This window comes from Sapajus apella, unplaced genomic scaffold (genome assembly GCF_009761245.1).
Source record: "Sapajus apella isolate SASKATOON/1434 unplaced genomic scaffold, GSC_monkey_1.0 scaffold167, whole genome shotgun sequence".
NCBI lineage: Eukaryota > Metazoa > Chordata > Mammalia > Primates > Cebidae > Sapajus > Sapajus apella.
The window spans coordinates 230,901-252,027 of NW_022437107.1; the positions used below are offsets into that span (position 1 = coordinate 230,901).

Below are 21,127 nucleotides of genomic sequence, written 5' to 3' on the forward strand. Positions count from 1 at the left end.
TGTGCGCACATAGATTTTCATTTCTCTTGGCCATGTTTGTAGTAGAGTTGCTGGGTCATATGGTAACTCTGTGTTTGGCCTTTTAAGAAATTGCCACACCATTTTCCAAAGTGGCTGCATCATTTTACATTCCCACCAGCAGTGTTTAAGAGTTCCAGTTTCCCCACATCCTCATTAATACATGTTATTATCTTTTTGTTTCTGGTATCACTCATGATAGTGGATGTGGTATTGATTGTGACTCTGATTATAATTTTTCTGATGATTAATGTTGTTGAGCATCTCTTGATGTGTTTATTGGCTATTTGTATATCTTCTTTAATGAAATGTCTGTTCAGATCCTTTGCTCATTTTAATTGGGTTATGGAGTTTCTTGGGCTTCTTGAATATATACATTAATGCTTTTCATCAAATTTGGAAAGTTTCAGCCATTGCAGTCATCCCTTGGTATCTGCATGGGATTAGATCCAGGACCCCATGTGGATACCAAAATCCATGGACAGTCAAGTCCCTTACGTAAACATTCATATTTGCATATCACCTCTGCACATCTGCCCATATACTTTAAACCATCTCTAGATTGCTTATAATACCTAATACAATGTAAATACTATGTAAATAGTTGTTATAGTATATTTTAAATTTTATATTTATTATTGGTTTTTTTCCTAATATTTTTATCCATATTGGTTGATTTGACGGATGTAGAACTCATGCATATGGAGGGCTGACTGTATTTCTTTGAATACTTTTTCTGCTTCTTTTCATAATTTTCTCCTTCTGACACTCACTGTATGTATGTTGGTACACTTAATGGTATCTCACACTTTTCTGAGGCTCTGTTCATTTTTCTTCATTCTTTTTTCCCTCTGTGTATTGCATACTTTCCATTGATCTATCTTAAAGTTCTCTGATTCTTTTGTTAACTCAGATCTACTGTTGAGCTGCTCTGATGAATTTTTTATTTCAGTTATTGTACTTTTTAACTTCAGAATTTCTATTTGGCTCTTTTGATATGTATAATGTTTTTATTAATGCTGTCTATTTGATAGGATGTTTTCATCTTACCTTCTGTTACTCCTTTAAGTGTGACTGCTTTTAATTCTTCAAACATATTTATAATAGCTGCTTTGGAATTTTTGTCTATTAAAGCCTACATCCAGGCCCTAACACAGGCAGTTTCCTTTGCTTGCTTTTTTTTTAAGTATATGTCTCATCTTGTTTCTTTGCATTTTTCATTATTTCTTTTTTGAAAACTGGACATTTTAGGTGATATACTGTGGCAACTCTGGATACTCTACCACCACAGCTTGTTTGTTTGTTTGTTTGTTGACATGGCTAGACTGTTTTAGCAAATTATTTCTTCCTCCACCCTGACCTTTTGGCAATATGAAGCCTCTGCTGTTGCTCCTCAGGGCCTGTGCAGTCATCCTAGGGCGGCATTGGATTTAGCAGGGCTTTTTTTTATCTCTTTCCATGGCTCCATTGGTATCACTCCTAACTATTAGACTCCACTGACTGTTCACTAATTGCTGTCTTGTTTTGACAATGCTCTGGGGCATAAATTGCTCCAGAATCTGTCCCTACTAAATTGCGCCCTTTTGCAGGAATAGTTTTTACAGCAAGTCTTTGAGATTTATTCAGACTCCAGGAGGATATTCTTACTGTCTTTCTTTGTAGTTCTCTCTGGCAAATTAGCTGGCCTGTAGTTCAGTTGTTGCCCTCCTGGAGTTCCCAGCCTCCTGTTAATTGCTTACTACCAAAATCTCCATTATTTTCAAGAGGCTGGAATTTCTCTACATTCTGAACTTCTCTACGTTCTATTTCAAATAAAGTCAGTTTCTTAGGGAAGAACTTTGGAGCAGTTTGTTCTCATGGACTGCCTCTCCCACTGGGAAAAAAAATCCATGAACTTTTGCCCTGAGCATGGGGACAGTTTCACACTTCTCATTAAGCAGAGTGACCACCTCTGCCCTATGAGCAGGACTCTAGGTAGAGAGGCAGGAGGACCCCCTGTATTCTCAGCTGGCCACACCTAGAAGTGGAGCCTCTACCCTGTTGCTGTGGGCTGGGTGAAAAAGAGAGCTGCACCTGTTTGGAACTTAAAGAGTCTTTATTTGGAGCTTCTGTTTCTTTCTCTGTTCCCTTTCCTGCTGGTATTCCCATTATACATGTTACATCTTTTGTAGTTGTCCCCCAGTTCTTAGATATTTTGTTCATTTTATTTTCAGGTTTTTTTCTTTGATTTTCTGTTGTGGATATTTCTATTGTCATATCCTCAAGCTCAGAGATTCGTTCTTCAGCCAAGTCCAGTCTACTAATGAGCCCATCTAAGGCATTCACTTCACAGTGTTTTTGATATCTATCATTTTTTCAAAATTCCTTCTGAGAATTTCCATTTCCCATGGTAATGAGATGAATGGAAAGAATCTGCTCTTTCCAGTAGAGCTCTTAGTGTTATTAGTCATAGTTTTTTTAATTCCCAGCCTGATAATTCCAGCATTCCTACTGTATCTCAATCTGGGTCTGGTACACGTCTCTTCATACTGTGTTTTTCTTACCTTTTAGTATACCTTGTCATTTTTCTGTTGAAAGTTGGACTTGATGTACTGGGTAAAAGGAACTGCAATAAATAGGCCTTTGGTGATGTGATGGTGAGGTGCAGAGGGAGCAGAAGTGTTCTGTATCCCAGACTCTCAACTTCACACATGCTCCTCAATCTCCTCTCCTCTCCTGGACAGAATGGCTAGAAGGGACTGGAGTTGGGTATATTCCTTCCTCCAAATCAGTTAGGCATTGATGAAACCCCAGAAGATTAGGCTCTGGTTAAGTAACTTCTCTTAAGGACAGGCCTTGTTAATAATGACAAAGTGCTGTGGCATACTTTAAAATGATTACCTTTTCCCCTTCCCCACTGCTGGACACATTAAGAGATTTTTCTCTGATCTTCACTATCGACCTGATAGAGCTCCTAGAGGTAAAACTCAAATGAGTATGAGGGTCCCAATATGACTGGGTCCCCCTGAAGTTTTTAACTCTCAGACTTGCCTACCCTGAGCCTCTGGCAATTTCTCAATTACAGTTCAGGTTTTCCTACCTTGGTACTGGTTCCCATAAAGATTTCTACTCCAGTAAGTTGGAATTCTTTGTATCTGCCTATCTGTCTCACCAGTTTTGAGGGCAGCAATTTGCCCTGTGACCTCATTTCTCTGTGAGACACCTAAGAGGAGCTGTCGATTTTTCACTGTTCAGCTTCTGACTTATTAGGATGGAGTGATGACTTCCTAGCTCCAGACATGCCAGACCAGAAACTGGGAATGTCCGGTTTAAGTATATGTACATCTCTAATATTTTAAGAGCTCATGTCTACAAAGAAGAAAAGCTGATATGTATCAGACATAGCATTTAATAAAACTCTGATTTTTTAAAGTAATACGTTTCAAAGATCTCCAGATTATTTTCCATCCTGTTAATGTGAAATTAAGTGGGATAGAATTATTTGACAGAAACCGGGCGTGGTGGCTCGAACTGTGATCCCACTTAGGAGGCTGAGGCGGAAGGATCACTTGAGCCCAGGAGGTTGAGGCTGCAGTGAGCTATGATTGCACTTCTGTGTTCCAGCCTGGACATCAGAGTGAGACCACATCTCTGAAAAATATAAATTATTTGACGGGTGGCTCATGAGCATGGTGGCTCATGCCAGTAATCCTAATACTTTGGGAGGCCGAAGTGGGTGGATCACCTGAGGTCAGAAGTTCGAGACCAGCCTGATCAACATGGTGAAACCCCATCTCTACTAAAAATACAAAAAATTAGCCAGGCATGCTTATAATCTCAGCTGCTTGGGAGGCTGAGGCAGGAGAATCACTTGAACCTGGGAGGCAAAGTTTGCAGTGAGCTGAGATCGTGCCATTGCACTCTCTAGCCTGGGCAACAAGAGCAAAACTCTGTCTCAGAAAAGAAAAAAAATATTTGACAGATGGCTGGGCACAGTGGCTAAGACTTGTAGTCTCAGTGCTTTCAGAGGCCAAGACAGAAGGGCTTAAGGCCAGGAGTTTGAGACCAGCCTGAACAACATAGTACAACCCTGTCACTACAAAAAAAAAATTTTAATGGGCCAGTTGTGGTGGTACACACCTATAGTTCTAGCTATTCAGGAGGCTGAGGCAGGAGGATTGCTTGAGCCCAGGAGTTTGAGGTTACAGTGAGCTATGATCATCCTCCTTTACTCTACCCTTGTTTCTTAAAAAATAGAACTAATTTGGAAGCCTCAGTCTTAATTAATTTTTTTCTCTGTTTTTAAGAATCAGTTTTCTAGCTCTTCAAAAAACTCTGGTTTGCCTTCGCCCTGCATCTTTAAAACATTAGTTTTTTAGCTTGAACCTGGCTTGAAAATAGTCTCAACTTTGTCTTCCATTTTATGGGTCAGCCTACTGCAGTTAGCCTTCTGTCCCATCACTCTATCAGAATTGTTCTGGGTAAGTTTATAAGTAACATTTATGCTGCCAGGTCCAGTCAGTTCTTTTTAAATTTCTTCACATGGCTACTACAGTGCCACCTTTTCCAGAATTTTCTCGCTCACTTGGGGCTACTTCTCAATCTGCTTTCCTGACTTAACTTTGTCTGCCTCTATTTAAGCTCTAGAAATTGGCATTTCTTAGTGTTTAGACCTAGGCCCTGTTTTCCTTCCAAATTCCTTCAGTAATTTCATTCATTCCTGTAGCTTTAAATAATCTATAGACCCATTCTCAAATTTATATCTCCAGCTTGGCTCTTTCTTCCTTTTCCCCTCTGGGGGATTTTTCTATAGCCCAGAAAAGTGTGTCTCAAAGGATTGAAAATGTCGCCGGACACAGTGGCTCATGCCTGTAATCCCAGCACTTTCGGAGGCGGAGCAGGCAGATCGCTTGAACTCAAAGTTTAAGACGAGCCTGGGCAACATGGTGATACCCCATCATCTCCACCAAAAAAAAAAAAACATTAGCTGAGTGTGCTAGCATGTGCATGTGGTCCCAGCTACTCAGGGGGCTAAGATGGGAGGATCACCTCAGCCACGGAGTCAGTGCTGCAGTGAGCCATGATCATACCACTGCACTCCAGCCTGGGTGACAGAGTGAGACCCTGTCTCCAAAAAAAAAAAAAAAAAAAAAATGAAAGAAAATACAAAAAATTAATGGTGGTGAGATTTTAAGTGACCTGTATTTTCTTCTTTATTTGACTTTCTGTAGATTTTCTACAGGACTTTGAAATTTACAGTGTTCTTAAATATTTAACCCCATTTTGATACTCTCAACAACCAACCTTGAGCTCCTTGAGTCCAAGTATCCACTCAAAACTGGATTTCCAGTGACTGGAAGTCACCCCGCCATGCCAGGTGTCTTGTGCTATCTTTGTGCTGAACCATCCCATCCCATTTGAAGCAGAACATTTAAACCTTTGTGTATTTCCCTGTGCTCTGGCTAATAATAGGCAGTTATTTATAGTGTCAGTTTTGATCTTATAGGTGGATTTGACATGGAAGTGAAAGGTTGGGGTGGAGAAGATGTTCATCTTTATCGAAAATATTTACATGGTGACCTCATTGTGATTCGGACTCCAGTTCCTGGTCTTTTCCACCTCTGGCATGAAAAGCGCTGTGCTGATGAGCTGACCCCCGAGCAGTACCGCATGTGCATCCAGTCTAAAGCCATGAATGAGGCCTCTCACTCCCACCTGGGAATGCTGGTCTTCAGGGAGGAAATAGAGACACATCTTCATAAACAGGCATACAGGACAAACAGCGAAGCTGTTGGTTGAAATCATAATTAATGTGTTACCGAGTGAACCACAAACCAGCACTATTTATTTAGCCTTAATTCCACTTCTGAATGCAGTGCCTCTTTTGGAGAAGACGTGTTTATTTTTCATGTTGTTTCTGACATTACTTTAGCAGTTCAACTTGATGTGGGAAGAAAAAAACAAATGTTTCAACACAAAGTCTCTGTTTTGTGAGAATACTGCACTATGGAATAATTGACAAATTGAAATCTGGTATTTGTCCCAAAAGTTGTTTTGAGTTAGTTCTACCTGATGCCCATGTTCTGGTTGCATTTGGGATTGCATGGTTGGATCTGATTGGATCTGGGTGGAAAGGATGGAATGTGCTGGGCTGCTGGTGGGTGGAGAACACATTCTTACAGAGGAGATGGAGTGTTATGGGCATAGTGTGTGGACAGGTGTCTTCACTTGCCCACCCCTAAGTCAGCCTGCTTGATTTAATAGCTCGAAGAATCCTTTTCCACTGAAGTAGAGGATAATAACTGACACATCCTCCTCAATCAAAAGAAAGGTAGAAATAAAAACTCCTTAACTTAGGTTGCTTTGCCCCTTAAAAGTCTTTTTAAGCAAATGGGTAATAGTAGAAAGTAGGTTAGAATCTACTTGATTAAAAATACAATGTTATTACATTATCATAAGACAGAAAATTATATATAATTTGAACATGATGATATTACATTATCATCATGTTCAAGATTAGTAGTCAGAGTTGCTGTAGAGTATTTTGAACAAACAGAATAACATGGAAACATTTTTAACAGAACATTTAATTATGCTGGAGTACAGGATCCTAGGTGTGTCTGGGAACATTAGTTTATGTGCGCCAGCTACATCAGGATCTTCCCATGATGGTTCAGAATAGATAAACATAGCATGGTTTTGTTTGTTTTTGCTTTCGATTTTCTCCTTTGGCATGGAACCATATGTATTTACTATCCTTTTTTCTAATATATTAATATATGCTACATTTGTATTTGCATTACTGTAATACTTTGAGTTGAAAAGAGTTTCATTGAGGGGAGGAAAAGCAAATGGTATAAAACAAAATCACTCTGATTTGAGAAAAGGGAGGAAGAGGGGAAGATAGTCTGAATGGAAATCTGAAATGTGGAATGTTTTAGAGAAATATATCACTTGCATATAGAATGTTTTAATTGAGTGAGGTATAAGTTAATGAGACAAAGTGAAGAAGAAATTATATTCAGATAGGACTGCACTACATTATTTGTCACACATGGATCTGTTACCATGAGGTCAATTCCTAGCATGCATAAATTTTTTAACCTTCGGCTTTTAAAAGAGACCTGTGTTGAATCCTATTAGTACATAAACCCCTGAAAATTCACAGAAGAAAAATCATTACTCTTTTTCTCAGTAAATCATATCATCTGAAATATTACAAATTTCAAATTTCTAGGTGCTATATTAATTCAGTATTATAATAACTCACCTAATTATTCTTACAAGTTTTAAGGTGTGGTAGTGTGTAGGAATTTTTTAAAAGATGTGTGAAATGTTCTCTGCAAAACAATTCAGGCCACTGTCTCCTTTTATATATTAATACAATTATTTATTATAAAGACCAGTGAATTATATTTAAAGTGAGAGAACTTAATTATTTGCAAAGGTAAGTTACAGCTTGTTTTTTGAGAGAATCAAATGAGTTTACTTTTGCTCCTGTTGTTTTTAAACTAGCTTTTAAAGATGAAAGCTAAGCAATGGAAATGTTACTATGTTTTTGACATTTATTAAATGGTACCAATAAAGTATTTTATTAACAAAAGTTATATGAAAATGTGATAAATTAATTTATTTCTATTGTAAAATATCATAAAGACAGAAAATTACATATAACATGTAATTGTGTACTTAAAAAAATAAAGCAAACACCAGTCCAGCAGCTGCTCAGATTAAAATACAGGGCATTGCCAGGGACAGGCCCCTGTGCCCCTTCTTAATCACCTGCACTCACCCTTTCCATAACAGTCACACTCTGATTTTTGTGATAGTTTTTACTTGTTTTCTTCATAGTTTTCCCAGTTATGTGTCTCCCAGTAGACTATTTTGCCTGGTTTTGAATTTATATACATTATTATTTCATTATGTATTCTCTTTCATTCAGTGTTTTTGAGGTTCACTCATGTTATTCTCAAAATTAGTTTATTATTGAATAGTATTCCAATTGTACTAGGGAGGGGAAAAACTCCTCCCCATTTTCTTAGGGTCCCAGCTGGGCTTGAAGGTTAAATTGGCATAGGATAGATTAACAAGAAAAACACATATAAATTTATGTAATACAAATTTTATGTGGTACAGGAGCCCTCATAAAAACCAAAAGAAGTAGAGTCACTTACATACTGAATTGGACATAGACTAGTTAACTGTGAAAATGTGACTATATTATATGGGAAGCTTAAAAAAATAGTTATTCTAACAAGGTTCGTACAATATTCTCCTGGTCTCAAACTTCTCATCATTGAACATAAGGATATTTGTTGCCTTTCCTTTTAGTATAGAGAGTGTCTTTCACAATGGAATCCATCTTCTGCTCTTAAGAAACAGCACAAAGGTCACTCACCTTTTTGCCCCTGCTGTTTTTCACGTCTTCAATTTAAATAGTATGGCACAATGGCATATTTTAACCGCTTCAATATGAATGTAATACTATACTTATTCTACTGTTAGTACTTTGGTTGTTTCCAGGTTGTTTTTATATTCTCTTGTTGGTAACTGTTTGGGTTGTGTATAGATTTTTGTGGTTTGCTTTTGCTGTTACAAGCATGTTGTTGTGAACATCACTGTATATCTCTTGTAAGTGTGCCAGAATTTCTCCAGAAGTAAAAATGCTGAGCCATCAATTGTGTGCATGTTTAACTTTCCAGAGTGGACCACCTTCCGGCCCTGGGTGAGTTCATTATGCATCCTTGACAGTACTTAATTTTGTCGGGCTTATTCTTGCCAGTTTAGTGGGCTGTAGGCATGAACTGTAGTTATGATTTATCTCCAATCTTTTTGTCCATTTTTACCAGTTCATAGGGATTCTTTACATATTCTGGATACCAATTCTTGTTGGTTTAATGTTTGCAGATATCTTCTCTCATTAAGACCCAATGGGGTTTGTCTTTTCCCAATTTTGATGGTACTTTTTGAGGAATAAAAATTAACTTTATTGTGACTAATCTTTTTTCCTTATGATTTCTACTTCAATAGAATTTATTTTTTAGAGCAGTTTTAGGTTCACAGAAAAATTGAACAGAAGGTATGTGGAGTTTCCTTAGACACCCCCTGTCCACACACATGCACAGTTTTTTTCCGCTATCTACATCTGCCATGACAGTATACATTTGATACAACCAGTGAACCCACATTAACACAAAATAATCACCTAAAGTCCATAGTTTACATTAGGGTTCGCTCTTGGTTTTGTATATGCTATGGGTTTAGACAAATGTATAATGTTACAGTATGATACAGAACAGCCTCAATGCCCCAAAAATCCTCTAGGCTGACTACTCATCTCTCTCTGCCCTCTAACCCCTAGCAACCGCTGATGTTTTCACTGTTTCCATAGTTTTGCTTTTTCCAGAATGTCATATAGTTGGAATCATACAGTATGTAGCCTTTTCAGATTGGCTTCTTGGACTTAGTAATATGAATTTAAGCTTCTTCCATGCCTTTTTATGGCTTGAGAGCTCATTTCTTTTTAGTACTGAATAATATTTCATTGTCTGGATATAACCAAAGTTTACCCAATCACCTATTGAAGGGGATCTTGGTTGCTTCCAAATTTTGGTAATTATGAATAAAACTGCAATAAACATCTTTGTGCAGGTTTTTGTGTGGACATGTTTTCAACCTTTGAACGAATAACAAGGAACACAATTGCTGGATCATATGGTAAGAGAATGTTTAGCTTAGCTTTGTAGGAAGCTGCCAAACTATCTTCCAGTGTGACTGTACCATTTTGCATTCCCACCAGAAGTGAATGAGATGAATTGAGGTAATAGATTTTCTCAAGTGCCGTTGCATTATGGGACAAATTCCAGTCAGTCATGTGTTATTTTTATTTTATATTGGTGGATTTGGTTTGCATACATATACACACAGGTATTCACATTTACATATCTCATACGTATTCGTGTTGGGGGTGTGGTTATGTATATACTTCAGGTGTTTTTAATCTGTGTTCATGAATGAGATTGCCTATAACTTCCTTTCTCTTCCTTGTTGGGCATTTTTGTTTGTTTGTTTGTTGTTTTAATTGACAGGATCTTGCTCTGTCTCAAAGGCTGGAGTGCAGTGGGGTAGTCATGGCTCTCACTACAGCCTCAACCTCCCGGGCTTAAGTGATCCTCCCACCTCAGCCTCCCAAGTAGCTGGGACCACAGGCACGCCCCACTGCACCTAACTCATTTTTTTTGTTGTTGCTTTTGTGTGTGTGTAGATACAGGGTTTTGGTTTGTTGTCCAGGCTGGTCTTCAGTGATCTTCCTGCCTTAGCCTCTGAAAGTGCAGAGATTACAGGCGTGAGCCACCATTGCTGGCCTTCATTGGGCTTTTCTGTTGAGCTTATACTAGCTTATAAACTAAGTTATAGGTGTTCCTTCTTACTCTGTTTCTAGAAAATTTTTGTAAAACTGGAATTAATTTCTTCCTAGAATATTTGGAACTGCCTGGAAGAACTGCCTGAAAGCCACTTGGGCATGAACTTTTCTATTTGGGAAGATTTTTGATCAGTTCAATTTATTTAATAATTATAGAACTATTCAGACTTTGTATTTTTTCTAGAGTAAGCTTTCATTGAGTTATTTTGGGTAAACTGTACTTTTCTAGAAATTTATACTGATAAATTTGAAAATTCAGATGAAATCAATATCCTGTTTTCTGTGTGATACATATAAGATTTATAGTTAATATCCTTTTTTCTCATTCCTGATATTATTTATGCTTTCCATTTTTTCTTGATCAGCTTCACCAGGAGCAGACAGGTAAGGTTAACCTTACCAGCCATGTTTGAGAGAGCAATTGCTTTACATCCTCCCCAACACAGTATTTCCAGTGTTTTGAATTTAAACTCTTTAATTGTAATTTCTAATGGGGATGTACAGTTCTTATTTTCATCTTAGTTTATAATCGGAATGATATCCAAGTACCTTCTCATATGCTTATTGGCCATTTGGTTATCTTCTTTTGTGAAATGCCTGTTGAAGTTTTTCTGCTTCCTTTTAAAAAAAATTAGTTTGATTTTTTTTTTAGTTGATTTGTGGGAGTTACTTCTGTATTCTGAAGTTGAGTCGTTTGTCAGATTTACATATTACACATTCCTTCTCCTAGCAACAGTTCTCTTTCACTGTGTTAATGGTATCTGTCAGTAAACAGAAATTCTTAATTTCAATAAAAACCAGTTTTCTTTTGTGACTAGTGATTTTGGTGTCCAATTTAAGAAACGTTTCCTACTCCAGGATTTTTTAAATTCTTTTTTGGACACTTCATTGCATTGCCTTTCATATTTAGGTTTGTGGTGCATTTGGAAATCGCTTTGTACATGGGTTTCAGTAAGAGTCAAGATCCATCCTTTAGGCTTTCTTTTAGGGAAGGTCTGTGGATAGCAAACTCCATTTAGTTTGTCTATAAACATCTTTATTATCTCTCATTTAATAAATCGTTCTAAAAAGTAGAAAATTCTAAATTGGCCATTTTTTTTTTTTATTTTTTTTTTTTAGCACATTGAAGTTACTATTCCACTGTCTCCTGGCTTCAGTTATATCTGCTGTGAATGATCAGCGTTAACAGCCGTCATTCTTTGAAAGCAGTCTATTCTCTCCTTCTCTGTTGTTTGTCACTATGATACATCTTTTTGTGGGTTTGTTTTTTTCTGGTCCTGCTTGAGATTCTTTGGACTTCTTGGATTATTACTCTGAAAAATTTTTAGCTGTTGGATTTTTAAAAATGATTTCTGCCTCATTCTGTCTTTGCTTCTCTAACTCTGATAACATGTTAAAACCGTTGTATTCTCCATGTCTCAACCTGTTTCTTGTTTTCCAGGGCTTTATTCTCTTTGTGTTAGATTCTGGTAATTTCTTCAGACTTATGATCAGATTTGGAAAAGAACCAAATAGAGCATCTAGAAATGAAAACTACAATAATTGAATTTTTAAAATCCAACAGATGGGTTGAACAAAATTAGACACAGTTGAGAGATTTTTTTTTTTAAACTGGAATATAGGTCAGAACGTTTGTTTCTATTGGATGCTTAAGGGCAGTACCAGTTCAGGGCCAGTTCAGAGAATTCTCAGCCTAAAGTTTGTGTTGGACCTGTGTTGATTTGTGCTACAAAATTTTGTGAAGCTCACTGACTCATTGTTAACAATTACCAGGGTAAAATTTCCCTGCCTTCATTCAGTGCTGAGGTTCAAATCAGGCAGCTTTCCTTAGCTCCCTCTGTGGGGTTTGGGTGGAGCACCTTATTTCAAGCTCTTGCTGCACTGAGAGGTGTCTCTTTGGGATGCCAGCTTTATGGGCTGGGATCTCATATTTGATTCTTCATCTTCAGGCAGGCCCTGTACGTTTTTCTCTACCTCTCAGAACTTGAAAACAGAAGCTCATGGTCCTTGCCCTCAGGGCAAAGCAGGCTCCAGAGCTTCCCTGACTTCTCTGGCTCCCTGCCTTTACTTGGAATTTTAAATTTTGTACAACTTTATCTGTTTTTTTCAGTGGGCACACACTTAATCTCTCACACTGCCAGAAATGGACAGGTGCACAGTTTACTTTCTTACACTCTTCCCTGCAATGTTCCTGAAGCATTTGGCACTGCTGCTGCAGAGCTGCAGCTGAGTGTCTGCACCTGAGCATCCTGGTGCTGTGGGGTAGATGCTCGCCGGGTATTCGGCAGCCCCTCACCTTCCTCACAGTATCCTGGCTTCCTTCTTGGGAATAAAGATTGAAATTGTGTTAACATGTTCAGTTGATCTAAACTGGCCTGCAGATAGGTTGTAAGTTTTCCCTGTAGAAGTTCTGAATCCAAATTCGTGGGAATTCTTTCCCATTTATATTTTTGTGTCGGTTGGATTGAACAGTGACTGTGGTGAATGCTAATATGCTTCGTATGGACGAGGACCTCAGGTGTTCCTTTGAGAAGGGGACTTAGAAGCCTTTGCTTCACTTTTCCCAAAGGTGCTATGACCTTTTGCAGAAGTGCTGTTTGGCATCCCCAGCACCAGGGCCAGTCCACAGCGAGCACCAACTGTGCTGACAATGAACCAGGCATCTGCTCTGTCTGCTACCACAGCCCTGCGAGGGAGGCCCGATCAGATGAGAACATGGAGGCTGTAGTAAGGTAAACAGCTTGTCCAAGCTTCTCCAGCTGGGGGCTGGAGACCAGCACTCATTCCAGGTGCCCCAGCTCCTTGCTCCCGCCCTGCTGCCTTGAGCCTCCCTGAGGAGCAGGGCCTGTGTTCTCATACGGGCATGATAGTTGTGTGTCACAAGCAATATGTGTTACATAAGTCTCCATGATTTAGTACAGATCCTTAGATTATCATTCTGCCACACTGACATCCATTTGTTCCTGAAACGTGTTTGAGGGGTGACATTCAGCTATCACACAGGGATGTGCTGGTCACAAGGCACACAGACAGTCACCCACCGAGTGCGTCCCACACATGCTGTGCAGCTCAGGGCGTGGACTAGGCCCCCACCATGTTCCCAATTCAGCAGGTGTGTGGTGGGGCCTAAGAATAACCATTCAGGCAGGTTCCTAGGGACCCACACTTGAGAGCCACTGCCCTGGAGGAACTGCCCATGGTGGAGGATGGCCCATCCAGCTCCAGGTTGTATCCAAGGCCAGAGCAAATTATGTGCTCCCCTTTCTTCAGCTGAAGCAGGTGAACACTTCCAAAAATGACCTCCATCAGGAAATTAGGGATGCCATTTGATTTAAAGATGTAAAAAATGTCAAAGCTCAAGTGTCATCTCCATGTCCCCATTTGCTGCACAGACACTGAGCACCTGTCCTGCACTCCCCACTGCATGGGGTGGCAAAGCCCTGGAGCCCAGCTTCTGTCCAACACAGGGCCCCCTGGCTGTCCAAATTCACATTCCAGCCCCTCGGTCACACTGGCCACATCCCAGTGCATAGGACCCACATGTGGTTGGTGGCTGCTGTACTGGACAGCACAGATACAGGACATTTCTTCACCCCAGAAAGGTTTCTCTTGGGTGGCGCTCACCTCATGGGAATGATGACACTGAATATATTGTGAAAAATGAGCTGAGTTAGCCCTGGGGTGCAGTCCCCACCCAGCCTGGGCCTGAGAACCAAGGGAATGGGCAGGTTGGAGAAGCAGAGAGGGGGAGTACCACATTCCGTCCTGGAGCCTTAGTTCTTTTCCTTCAATTCCCGAGCTCCTGTGTGCCCCCCAGTGCCCCTCTTCTCTGGTGCACTTGAGTGTAACTCAGTGACACCAGAAGTGGCCCCTCCAGACCTGTGTTCTGCAGGCTGCCCTGCAGGATCGCGTCCAGGGACTTCTCAACCTCCCCTGCCTCTCAGAGGCCATCTGACTCCTCCCACAGTAACACAGCCCATACAGCCTGGCTTAAGTAGGTATCCCAAACTCATGTGACCATGCAATACAGCAACCAGTGACATCTTTTTGGAGCTCACATTGAGGAAAGTAGGACTAAACGTGTCTCCTATAGCTTTTTTCGAGTCTTGCCTTATTCAGTGGAAAGCCCTTTGTCAGAAAGTATTCTCAACTGGAGACAAAAGGCCCTTGCCCAGTCCCTCCTGGGAAGGCTGTAGCAGGCCTGGCAGCCTTGTCCTTCTCTCTGCCCTAGGGAGCCCACGTCTCCTGCCAGCAGCAGGGCCGCACACACACCAGGCAAGGGAGGGGAGTGACATGTTCTTTTATTGAAGCAAGTATGTCCAGTCACACCAAAACTGACATCCTACATTATGGTACAGCTTCATACTCCAGAGTTCATTTCAAATACCAAAACATCAAATCAGGATATGTTATCAAATTGGAAAAATAAAGTGGCAGACATAGACGCTGTTTCAAGTAGGTACTAGAACTGATCATCTGTGAAGTGCACGTGGATGTGTACAGAAACCATTCTAAGGCTGTATTCCAAATATATATTCTCAAGTTTTAAGCCTTTCTCATCTCAAAGACATAAGCAAAGCAATATGTACTATCAATATACAATCTGTACTAGCTAGAACCTTGGAAAGTGCAAACACACTGTGACAATACAGTGGAACTATTCCTTCTCCACCCAGGGCCAGAGGCATGGGCAGCAGGCCCAGGGCCTCCTCCTTCCCAGGCCTAGCCTCTCCCAGTGTCCTCAGGCTCTCCCAGGAGCTTTGGGAATTGAGACCTGGCCCGTCATCACCCAGGCTCCTGCGGAAGCTGGGAATGCAGAGGGACGAGGGTGTGGAGTTCCTGCGAAGGAGATGGTCCGAGTGGATGGACTGCCCGTTTTCTGAGGGACAGCTGTCCCGCACCATGGTAAGTAAGGCCCAGGGCTCACACCAGGAAGTCAGACATGGAAAAATGGAGTGTGCTCCTCCAGCTGGGTGTGGAAAACTCCTCCCAGCATTGGGCAGTTTTATCTGAATGGGCTCCAACAGTATGGCCTGGCAAATTTTCTGTGTTTCCGACTCCAGTTAGGGGCGCTGCCCACTCAGGTGGGAGGAGGGCTATTGGCTGCCCTCCCCTCTGTAGGTGGGTTTCAAGACTAGCTCTAAATATCACCACTCTGCAGTCACCCGTGTATTTTTCTTCATCACAGCTCAGTGTGTCTTTCAGTTGCAGATCAGAAAACTGACAACTCCATGCTTCCCTCCCTTACCTTATTTTAGATTTCCTCCTTTCTAAAATGTAATTGAAGAATGATTTGCTGAACACATTGTCACAGAAAATATGCTGCCAGGTGCCCCCTGCCCCTCCCTGACCCCACAAATCCCTGAAAGGAAAATGAAAATGTAAACTTTGGATAGCCCGTACTCAAAGGCTCGCTTCCAGAAGCGTGCAGATGCGACCTCCCAGCCACCAGCCCTCCTGCAGAGCCTCGTGGCCCAAGCTCCTGAGGGCAGGTGCCCAGGTTGAGTGAGGCTCACTGCAGCCCGAACCATGGAGCAGGAAGACCAGACCCCAGTACCCTCTAAGGCACTAACCCCGACGTCAGAGACACTGGCTGGAAAGGCATCCTAGCAGGCAGGGCTCATGTTGGTTTTGGTTGGGTTTTTTAAAATATTTTTTTCATAAGATGTTAATAATCAAAAGTAGAAAATAAAAATCTACATTTCATTAGAATAAGATGTTATCATGGATGCCATCTCCCATGATACTCTCCCGTACCCCTCCCCAAAGCAGGGCCCTGCCCTGTTATTTAAAATAAACAAAAAAACTTTGTAAGTGCCAAAGGTTGATGCGTGAAATAATTACCATTTTTTCTCATAAAAGTTATATACAAAATGGACCCCAACCAGTGAGGCCTCCTCGTCTCAACCCACATCAGTCAAGATTTAAACCCGGTTAGTACACGTGCTTCCTCTGGCGTCGCAGGCTGCATCCGCCTCAGGCTCTGTTGAGGAGGGTGGTCCTAGAAGGGGACAGGACAGGCAGCACGGCGGCCGGAGCACAGCGGTCTGAGTCCAAACCATCCTCAGCCTCCCACCAAGCATGCCCGGCAGCCCTGCACCAGGGACGCAACAGTGCCCAGGCCCGCTTTCTAGGAGGGTGACCCTCATGCCCATGCTGAGTCCTCCCTCTTCCTCACAGACTCCTGTGTCCCTGGTGCATCCTACCTGAGGGTCTTCCAGCTGTCCTTTTCCATGTGGTTCTCGGGACCCTCACTTTCAAAGGAGGCAACGAAGAGAGCTGAGAAACAAGAAAGTCCCTCAGAGCCTGTGTCCCCATGCAGTGTCTGCCTGCACCCAGCTGTCCCTTCAGGGGTGCCCAGAACAAGGGGACAGTGACCTCTGGCTGGGCTCTGACAGTTTGCTGTGCAGGCTCTCAGGCTGCCTGTTGGGAACTCTAGGAAGGTTCCTCATGTTGCAGCACCTGCCCTAACCCCATGTCACCCTCTCCAATGGCCACTGGAAACTACGCCTCTTGTCCTTCCCCTCTGTCCATGCCACGACCCACCCTCATGCGCACTCATCCCTGCTAGCAGAGGCAGCCTTGTGTGGCATGGAGCAGCCAGCAAGCCACCTCCCAGGGCAACCTCAAAGGGCACAGGGCCTGGACAGTGAGTCAGGTGGGGAGGAAGGCATGCTGCATTGGGAGGCAGCCCTCACCTTCCTCGCTGTAGATGGGTGCCGTGAGCAGATAACTCTGAATCTTCTTGTCCTTCTCGAAGGGACACTCTACCTGTGTCCATGTCATAAACTCATGGATCTGTCTGGATATCTCCCAAAATTTCTGAAGGAACAAAACCATCTGATGTTCATCTGTTACTTTAAGCTCCAAACCCTCAGTCAGGGCAGGGGACACAGGTTTTGGCCTCTGTCTCCTGCTCATTTCACTGGTCCCAGCGAGATGGGACAGTGGTCCTGCTGGCTGAGTCTGTGGCCATGGTGGCACATCGTGCAGCCTCAGAGCCGGGGGTGTCCTCCAAGGCCACTCTGTCCAGCCCTCCACCTGGGCCATCAGGCCAGCAGCAGGGTCTGTGCCTCTATGTGTGGGGACCAAAAGAGGGCCCCACTGATGACTTTAGCCTGAGGCTCAGTCTGGTGTCATCAGTGCAGGCAACCCATCCACACCCAGCTCAGCAGCGCCCACCAGAATGTGTCGTGATGTCCCTTCTCTGGGACCTTCAGAGGGATCCCAGCTCCTGCCCACCCCTCACCTGTGTGAGGTGGGCATCTGGCAGCCCAGAGCCCCCTAAACCTGCCCTGCCACCTATGTCCTGTCCTCCCGTCCTCACTAGGTGCCCTCAGGCCCACCAGGCAGGCTCTTCACTTCCATCTGGGATTCTCTGCCACCTCCTCCCTGCTAAAGTCCCTTCCTGCCTAAAGCACTCCTGACCCCTCATCCCACAGGGGTGTACAGGACTGTCTCACTGGTGGGTCCAGGCTGGAACCACAGTCCTGGATAAATACAATTCCCTGTGACTCCAAGCTCTGCAACCAGGCCATCCACCCAAAAGTACAGGGGGGCTCACTTCACACCTTGCAGTAAAATAACACCCCCAATCCACCTGAGGCTTTCAGTCTTGAAGGCCCTTGTGAACCTCAGGCAGGGCTCAGGAAATCCACAGACCCTGACCAAAGGCCACAGCCTGGCAGCTCCAGTAGCTCAGTTTCTGCTTCCCCTGCCCTGTGCTGGGACCCCATGGAGCTAAGCTCACCTTAAAGTTAATGTGCCCATTGGGCAGGTGGTTGGTGTGGATTTTGTGCAGGAAGTAGATGTCCTTAACGAAGAGGTTGAACACAGGGATGACGATCTTCTCACGGCTGCTGTTGGCCATCTGGGACCTCTGCGTGGCCCCCTGCAGGGCTGTGCGGTAGTTGCAGAAGTTGCTGGACGGGTCCATGTGATGCTGTGGGCACAGGCAGGACCTGGTAAGCATTGCAGCCCCATGCCCCTCCGACCTGCTCAGGACACCCATCTGCAGAGCAGAAGGCAGTGGACAGGAAAGGCACCTGGCCCCTGGGCAGCCCCGGTGTTAGCGCGGGGGAGAGGACGCCCACCTGGCTAAGCCCTGCAGCCAGGGCTTCTGAGTTCAGTTTCTGGCGTCCTCTGGAAAGCCATGAAGAAGTGTCGCTGCCCTGCCTGCCAGGCCTGACCCTCGCCCTTCTTCCTTCAAGACTTCCCTTTGCTCCTCTACTTAGATCTACACCTCTTAGAACTGACTAGCTCCACAAGACACATGCTTTGCAAAAATTGACTCTGTGATCACACACATCTGAGGAAGGCTGCAGGTAACCCTATCTGCCAGCTTCTGGGCCATCTAGACCAGCCAGGACCCAGAGACCAGACACTGACCAAGGAAAAGGTGTTGTTTTCCAAATCAACCCCACTCTTGTCAAACTCTTTCTTAACCGCTGTCCACTCTAAAACTCGCCTTACACAATGCCAGTTCTGCCTGAAGTAATGGAGGATGCCTTAAGTCCCTGCTGCTGGAGGATGGACACACCAAGCCAGCTCAGCCAGCACTGTGGGTGCTGACCCCAGGGAGAGGAGGGCAGCCCCCACCCCCACTGTCAGGGCCCCCTTCAGCCTCTTGCAGGACGAGGTGGGTGCAGCTCGCAGCTGTGACAGGGGCTCAGGTGACTACCTCCAAGACATCAAACTTGGCTGTCTTGACCTTGGACCAGGTTTTCTTCAGCCTCGCCACAGGACTGAGGTTCATGCCAGCTGCAGAGAACAGCGGGTAGGGTCAGGGCCAGGAGGCAGGCCATGCAACAGCCCTGCCCTGGGTGCCTAGTCACTCACAGATGATGGCCATCATGGAGTTGAAGTTCCCGATGTTGAAGCACTCCCGAGCCACATCAATGAAGAACTCCAACATCCGGGTCCGGTGCTTCTTCTTCACCACCTGGAAGGTGGCAGGTGACCTCAGCATGGCAATGCCAGTGGAGAGCAGGAGCTGGGGCCACCGGGCAGAGGAACGGAGGGGCAGGGAGGACCTTGGGACTTGGCTTCCAGCCACCATGGGCTGGTCCAGGTCCACAGCTGCATCTAGGAGGCCCAGACACGTGCCCGGCCTATACTCAGGCTCCTCAGCCATCAAAGGGAGGGTACCGTCTGCCCCAGGGGGCTGTGAGGGCCGGCAAAGCTCCCCATGGGTGAGAAAAATGGTGCTGGGCACAGGGGGAACACTCCATGGACGGGGTGTCTGTTGTCATTGAAAGAATCACTGTATGTCAGGGTTGGGGGACCACCAAGGCCCTGCCAATGCAACAGGGACTTTGTGCTTTTACTCTTAAAATTCCATCACCTAACTTCTGGGGCAGGATCAGGGCCTCACTGAGTGTGGGCGTGGCAGCCACCCCGCCATGTCTGCTATGGGCACTTACCCGGCACACTTCAGTGGCCACCAGCATGCTCAGGCAGTTGAACCAGTTGTCGTAGGCCTCCAGGCTATAGGTCTTGGTCAGGTCCCCTCGGCACTGGGAAAGACACAGCAGGTCATAGGGGGCCTGGAGGACCCTGACTGGAAAACTCAGTCCCCACAGCTGGCCCTGGTCCCCGGCCATGGCTTGGCCTGCCCTGCAGCAGTGCTGGTCATGCCTGCCGGCTCCTCGCTGACCAGTGCAGGGCTGGCAGGCCAGACTGGCTCCCCAGCCAGAGTCTGTGCCCTCTCCCAGCAGCAGCATGGCCATCTAAGGCCTCTTGGAGCAGGTGCCAGGAGGGCCAGTGCCATGTCCATCGGGGCTCACGGCCCAGCACTCCGGAGGCGCTCAGGGCATACTGAGTGAGGCCCATACCCACCCTGCATGGAGCGCAGGTGCCTGGGAAACAGGGCTGGCAGGGGCGCCGGAGTGTGCTGCAGGCCTTGGTCCACTCACCCTGTGGTTGTCCAAGGAGTCCATGTGGCTGACAATCTGCATCAAGTCCTCAGGGTGAATGCTGCTGACCCTGTCCTGGGGTGGGAGACAGCAAAGGGAAGGTGACAAGCCTCCCCTGGAGGAGAAGGGACAGTGCTGCATAGAAGTGGGGACAGGGACAGGAGGGCCTGCCCAGGACACAGGCCCTTCACCTCTTCCCAGGTCAGTCCTCCATCCTGGGGCCACTGTGGTCCCTACTGCAGGATGACACTGCCCCAGCTCCTCCCATTCACACAGCACTGCTGTGCTCTTGAGGACGTGAGTGCCAGGCACAGAGGTGCTTGCCACTCAGACAGACACACACCCGGCATGAAGCATGGTGGTCAGGGCTGGCAAGCGGGCTTCCGATGGCTCGGTGTGACTAGCAGGGACCTGCAGCGCTGTGCCGAAAGAGGCATTGTGGTCCCTCAGCCCCCACCCCCCAGGTAGGGCACGAGGCAGCACTAACCAGCTCAATGTGAGTCAGCTGCTGGGCCAGCACCAGGGGGTCACAGCACACGCCCAGGATGTCCTTCTGGGCAGCAGGTGGCTTGGTCTTGAGGATGGGCCCCTTGTCTACAGCCGATGGCCGGAGCTTCTCTCGCAGTTCCTGGAGCTGGCTCCGGGCAGCCAGGGACAGCAGCAGGCTCTGGGTCATCTGGGCAATGGCCTTCTTCACTGTGCCATTCTCCTGTAGGGTCGAGGGCAATAAGGGTGCCAGCATGGGCTGGCAGCAAGGCCACCACCACTATCTTGTTTCCAGGAACGTGCTTGA

General features: G+C 44.8%; 2 protein-coding genes across 10 annotated transcripts in view; one reads left to right on the forward strand and one right to left on the reverse strand.

Annotated features, from left to right (window-relative positions):
* CSGALNACT2 (chondroitin sulfate N-acetylgalactosaminyltransferase 2) overlaps positions 1-7,604 on the forward strand; it is a 42,521-nt gene extending 34,917 nt beyond the window's left edge. For 5 of the 8 annotated variants that reach the window (XM_032267227.1, XM_032267235.1, XM_032267233.1 and 2 more), the window contains one exon: positions 5,504-7,604. In XM_032267227.1, coding sequence (XP_032123118.1) covers positions 5,504-5,796 — 293 coding nt within the window. In that variant the 3' untranslated portion in view covers positions 5,797-7,604. The remainder of the gene's footprint in view (positions 1-5,503) is intronic. The other 3 variants (XM_032267229.1, XM_032267231.1, XM_032267230.1) reach the window with 3 other exon arrangements.
* A 3,921-nt stretch (positions 7,605-11,525) lies between these two features.
* The window catches only part of RASGEF1A (RasGEF domain family member 1A), a 71,571-nt gene continuing 61,969 nt past the window's right edge, over positions 11,526-21,127 (reverse strand). For both annotated transcript variants that reach the window (XM_032267238.1, XM_032267237.1), the window contains exons 5-13: positions 20,822-21,043; positions 20,335-20,409; positions 19,843-19,935; positions 19,259-19,361; positions 19,101-19,180; positions 18,171-18,362; positions 17,119-17,242; positions 16,627-16,699; positions 11,526-16,421 (exon numbers count right to left, since the gene is read on the reverse strand). In XM_032267238.1, the coding sequence (XP_032123129.1) occupies positions 16,397-16,421; positions 16,627-16,699; positions 17,119-17,242; positions 18,171-18,362; positions 19,101-19,180; positions 19,259-19,361; positions 19,843-19,935; positions 20,335-20,409; positions 20,822-21,043 (987 nt within the window). In that variant the 3' untranslated portion in view covers positions 11,526-16,396. The remainder of the gene's footprint in view (positions 16,422-16,626; positions 16,700-17,118; positions 17,243-18,170; positions 18,363-19,100; positions 19,181-19,258; positions 19,362-19,842; positions 19,936-20,334; positions 20,410-20,821; positions 21,044-21,127) is intronic.